At 54.6% G+C, this 5,731-nt stretch overlaps 1 protein-coding gene across 1 annotated transcript; it reads left to right on the top strand.

The window, feature by feature from the left end:
- Positions 1–4,826: 4,826 nt before the first annotated feature.
- Positions 4,827–5,725, top strand: INAFM2 (InaF motif containing 2). The gene has a single exon (XM_039843907.1). It carries the CDS (start codon positions 5,009–5,011, stop codon positions 5,468–5,470), a length of 462 nt encoding a protein of 153 aa, XP_039699841.1. The 5' UTR covers positions 4,827–5,008; the 3' UTR covers positions 5,471–5,725.
- Positions 5,726–5,731: the final 6 nt, after the last annotated feature.

Here is a 5,731-nt window from a genome sequence, read left to right as displayed (position 1 = left end):
GACTGTACAACCACAGGGTGGGGAAGTAGCAGCTTAGCAGAAGCATGTGTGAATAAAACTGAGGGGTTTTGCTGACAGCTAGCTCCATATGAGTCAAATGAAAAGGCTGCCAGAAAAGTGATGGATGCTTGGGTTGCTGAATTGAAGTCGAGTACTGAGCCCAGTGATTCTCCATCTTGATATCAATCAGAATTTCCTGGGAAGCTCTGGTAAACACTGTGTATTCCTTGTTGCACCCAGACCCTCTGAATCAGGACCCAGGATGGGTGGGTAGGCAGAAGGAAAGGAAGGTGAGGAGTTTGAATTTCTAAAGAGCTTCACCCTTGGTTCCAATGTGCAGCCAGGGCTCTAGAACCAAGGAAGACTCAGTCCCATCTCATTCTTGGTATGTCAGGTCACATCTGATGTACTCTGGGACTTTGGTTTAGTTGCCTTATTGCGGTGAAACACATAACTGGAGGATATTTGGTGAAGGGCAGCAAGGATGTAGGATTCAAGCAACACTGTGGGAATTGGTAGAGGGAACCATGGCATAGAAGACACAGGTGGCCAGGAGGTCTACCTTCAGATGAATGAAACTTGTCCTCTGTTGTCTCTAAGCTTAGAATCTTAGGTGACTTTATTGACTGTCTTAGGTCAGGTTTCTCATGAAACATTATGAGACAGAGATTTACTCGCAAGAAGTTTATTGGGAGGTGTTCCCAGAAACAATACAACACATCTGACAGAGTGGAGGAGTCAGGATTGAGAGAAGGAAATTGATCAGTGACTCAGTCACAGCAAAGGAGGTCTCCACAGGGACTTCTGGGGTTGGGATGATCCTTCAGAGCTGGCCCCAACTAAGGCAAGATGGCTAGACCTTTGAATCCTCACATTGACCAGGCAGATTAATCTTAGGGAGGGTTCAGGAAGTTAGATAAGGCAACTCCTTTTGAAAATGCCCAAGGAGAGACTCGGCTATGAGCCATTAGCAGCCGACACTCCTGGAAACTTGGAGATAAGCTTCTTGGTCTCAAAGGCAGGATCTGGGTGGTTCACCATAGCACCACAACAGTATCCCCTTGGCATGGCTCCAACTTCTTGCTTCACATACTGAGGTCACTCTGCCTGGAAATAGCACCTCCAGAATTCTGGTGACCACTTTCTCTGGTAAACTTAAAGATAAATAGAAGGAAACATAGCTCCCACTATAAATGGTGTCTCAATTGATATCCAGCATTCTCCACACCCCATTACTCATTCTAGATTCTCCTTACCTTCAGCTTGTACCTCTGCTGGTCTAGGTTGCTTACCTAATGGCATTTCTGAGGAGTCTGAGCCCATAATTACCATGCCCTTCTCAAACCAAGCTTCGGAAGTTGTCCACTTACTATCAAAATTAGGCAAGGGAATACCAAGAGATACCCCAGTGGATCACCTGGGTGCCAAACATATTCTTCCCTAACCCCACTATGCAGCAGCAGCCCTAACTCTTCTAAAGAATCAGGGTCAAGTACCCCTGTCAGGAAGTGACTCCTTTCTTTTCCTGCTGGTGTCTTAGCACAAGGAGTATGAAGGACAGAAAGCAGCCACAATTAATGTTTATGAGATTCTTATTCTGTTCCCTGGTGAAAGTGTTCTACCTCTGGGACCCAGATTCTCTAAACCCAGAGGACCTGGAACCATAGAATATGAACCACAAATTCCACACACATCTCCCCACATAGGTGACTGGGAGTGATGGTAAATGAGGTTACTTCTCCTTCTACCCCTTCTCTGTATTTTAGCTATTGAGCCATAACACAATATTATAGTTATTCAACAGAGTACATACTCCATGCCAGAGCATAGTGTCCCATTGTCTCTAAAATGATGCTTCAGCCTCATGAACAGCCTTTGAAAGGCTGTTCTTTTACTCTAACAACTCTATTCACCAGTGGGCAACAAAATATGTAGTATGCCCAGAAGATTCCATGACCATGTGCCTTCTCTTTTGCTATAAAGTGGGACTCTTGGTCTAATGCAATGTTATGTGAGATCCCATGTCAGTGAATCAAACACTCTTTAAGTCCTCAGAGAGTGGTGCTGGTTGAGGAAAAAGAAATCCATATCAAGAAAATATGCCCAATGAAGTTCAGATGTATCACCAACTCTTCCAGAGTAACTACCTGATAGGTTGTTGTGAGACAAATGAGACAACAAATATAAGTGCTTACTATGGTGCTTAGCACATAATAAGGGCATGGATGTTGTTACTATTATAATTGGTCAGAACTCTCCAAAGCCTGGGAGGGCTGCCCTAGGGAGCAGACAAGGTATACCATCATGGAGGGTTTTTTAGCTGATGCTGGAGAGTGTTCCATAGGGATGTTGTGCATGAGTTCTAGGGTCTGTGGGGGTATTTACAAAAGATAACTTTTTGGGCCCTTTCCGTCCCCACTATGCCTTGATTCTCTGATTTCTCTCCGACTACCCTTAGTAGGGGAGAGGCACTTAGAGAAGCATATTCACTTTCAGGCCACTAGGGGGCCATTTAGTTGCCTGCAAAAGGAATACACTAATGGTTTCTTAATGGCTCAGGCACCAGGGAGATCAGGCTCAATTATATCTGAAAGCAATTTGAGTTCCTAGGGTAAAAGACACTATGTAAATCCAGATAATAAATAGGGTTTATTGATGATAGGTTAAAGAATCTGGCACTGTTTAGTTTGGAGAAAAATAGGGTAGGAGGAATTGAATAAGAGCTTCAAGTACATTTATTCTTTAGTATAGAAAAGAGTGACATGCTGTTTTCCGCTCCACTGAGAACCAAGCAAGAAGAAAGAAGTTTAATTTGCAACAGAATAAATACAGAATGCACTCAAGAAAGATGATGGAAGAAGGCTTTGTTTTTGGCCTTACCTGGAATCTTTCAGAATAATTCACCTTGGTATGGTTGGTATGATCAGTCCTGCCAGGAAAGCCAGAGAGCAGGGGAGAGAAGAGAGGACAACATCCAGACACAATTCAGGGATTTTAACTTAACAAGCCACTCTGCTAGACTGGCTCTGGAGGAGGACTGAGAAAGAGTGATTGTCTTTTCCCCATCAGCCTACAGAAGACAATAGACACTGCAAACTTCCAATATCCTTGAAAGTAAAAAGCATCCAGTTGGCCCCTGCTAGTAGCAGACTCACACTTGGGTCTCAGGAATTGGAGTGAGGGGCTGGGTTTTAGGCCATTGGTTCCCCCAGCATCAGCACACTGGATTCTGACAGTCACTTGACTTCTGTGTGGGTGAGGTAGCCCGGCAATAGTGTTGGGGAAGGGCTTCCCCATAAAGGGGCAGCAGAAGCCAAAGGTTCCTGTGGAGGAAGAAGGGAAATGGGAAAGGCAGAGAGGGTCCTGCCCCGCAGAGTCAGAAGCCAGGAGCCAGGCTCACATCTGCAGGGACAGCACTTGGGGTGGGAGGAAGGTTCACCCACAGAATCCCATCAAGAGCACAGTCCTCTCCCCACATACACTAACACAGGCAGAGTCTCCCATACCCATTGAGACACCCAGGAGGTCCACACATCCAGCTCTGAGAACACAGGAAATAGAATTCAAGGAGGAGGAAGCCAAACATTCTGAAAAGCCTTGTAGGGAGGGAATGGGAAGGAGAGAGGAGGGCGGAAGAAGCGGGAAGGCACAGGAGAAAGCGACTGCCGAGAGTCCGAGCTCGGAGAGAGGTCGTCAGAACTCACCCGAGGGAGGACGACCCTTACATGGAAAGAGGGGCAAGGGAACAACGGCCCGGGCTCTGAGACTCGCACAAGATCAGAGGGGGGAAAAGTTCTGGGAGCCGTCCACGGGTTCAGTAAACCCCTTAACCTGGAAGTCGGAAGCCCGCAAAAGCGGGACCTGAGACCTGTTACAAACTTTGGCACTAGGGTAGGAGAGGCGTCTGAAAAACCAGCTGAGCACAAAATCATGATGCAGTCTGGAAGGTCTGGGCAGCCTGACTGGGGGCTCTAAGAGGACAAAGAATCGGGAAGATTTCAGCAGAGCCCCGAAGCCCAGGCGGCACCGGGAAGGCGGGGGTGGGCCTGGAGGGGAAGGGGCGCGACCAGCTGTGACCACAACGGGAGTTCCTGTGGTTCTTGTCTGCCTACGCTGGACGTGAGCCAGGCTCACCAGGTGTAAAGGGGTCTGGAAGACCCGACCAGTGGGTACGTGGAGCGAGGCGCGAGCGGAGAGCACTAGCGTGGCAGCACCCCCACTCTGGGGGAAACCGAGGGCTGAGGGCCGAAGCCGCTGCTGCAGTTCCATCCGTCATTCCAGGCAGGACTAAGAAGAGAGGTGCCAGAGTTGACAGCTCCGCTCTCCGACCGGCCCTCCACGCCCCCCGTCCAGGTCGGCACTCCGCTCGGAACGACGCCGTTCCCCTTTTAAAGAAGCGCGGGGGCTCCCACCCTCGCTGCTCCACCCCGCGCAGGGCCGAGGCGCCGTTGCCCTTTTAAGAACCAGCCTCCTTTAACTCTCTCGTGACGGGGCGTCGCTGTGGGGCTCGCAGAGCCCCACCGAAGCCCGCCTCCCCGCGGGGCACTTCCGGACCCCGGCGTCGCCCTTTTAAGAGGCAGCCCCCAGCAGCGCTCTCCCCCGCCCTCTGTTGCCGGCGCGCGAGGCGGGGGAGCCCGGCTGGAGCGGAGCGCGCGGTCCGCGCGGCCACTGGAGACCGGGCGGCCGGCGGCGGCCGGGCAGGCGGCGGCGGCGGCGGATGGGGACGCGGAGCCGGGCGGCTGGGGCGGCTGTGGCTGTGGCGGCGGCGGGGAAGCAGCTGACGGGCCGGCGGCGGCGGCGGCGCTGGCGGCGGTGACTGGTCCAGGCCCCGGCGGCGGCTGCAGCGACGCGGTGGCGGGCCGCGGGCCGGCGGCGTGAGGAGAGGCGGCGGAGCGCGGAGCGGCCGGCAACCGGGGGCGCCGGGCCGCCCCTTGCCCAGTCCTCTCAGGCCGCCAGGCCCCCTCCAGCCGGGGCAGTGGAGCACCGGGGCAAAGGCCGGGGGCCCCCCATGAAGGAGCGCGACGCGGCCCCGGCCGAGCGGGGCAAGCCGGCCACCTACACCGGGGACAAGAAGGCGAAGATGGCGGCCAAGACCAACAAGAAGTGGGTCCGGCTCGCCACCGTGTTCGCCTACGTGCTCTCCGTGTCGCTGGCCGCCATCGTGCTCGCCGTCTACTATAGCCTCATCTGGCAGCCGGTGGGCGCCGGGACTTCGGGTGGAGCCGCCGGCCCATCCCCCGGCGGCTCCAACGCCACCGGCCCGTCCGGGACTTCGGGGGCGACGGCAGGGGGGCCCAACGCCACGGGGTCGTCCCGCCGCGAGGCGCCGCGCGACGCGCCCCCGCTGCAGGCTGCGCGGCCGGTGCCTCCCGAGCCCTCTGCCGACAGTCCGCTGGCCGGGCCTCTGGAGCGGCCGCGGGGGCCTAAGGAAGACGAGGAGGAAGCGGCGGCGGCGCCTGGGAGTCGTTGAACTCCTCTGCGTCAGGGGCGGCCGGGAACCATCCTTCCCAAGCCCGGAGGCTGGACTTTACAGCAAGACGGGGCGGAGAGCCCACGAGAGTGACCCTCACGGGAGTGGACCCCCCCCTTCCCTCGACGATCGCTGGCTCGTCCCGGAGGCGAGTGGCCTGCAGTCCGATCTTCAGCCAGGAGACCACGATTCGCCGGGGACTCGGGATTTGGTCTTCCCAGGACCGTGCTGCGGCGCCAGGGCCCTGAGCCATAAGGGGGT

Source organism: Pteropus medius, unplaced genomic scaffold (assembly GCF_902729225.1).
Source record: "Pteropus medius unplaced genomic scaffold, Ma_sr-lr_union100, whole genome shotgun sequence".
In the NCBI taxonomy this organism is placed as follows: domain Eukaryota; kingdom Metazoa; phylum Chordata; class Mammalia; order Chiroptera; family Pteropodidae; genus Pteropus; species Pteropus medius.
The sequence above is the reverse complement of the archived record's forward strand: the minus strand, read 5'-3'. Positions and strand labels throughout refer to the sequence as shown.

Bases quoted from the DNA above. Each gene is read 5' to 3' on its own strand.
- INAFM2 (XM_039843907.1), top strand. From the start codon at position 5,009: ATGAAGGAGCGCGACGCGGCCCCGGCCGAGCGGGGCAAGCCGGCCACC.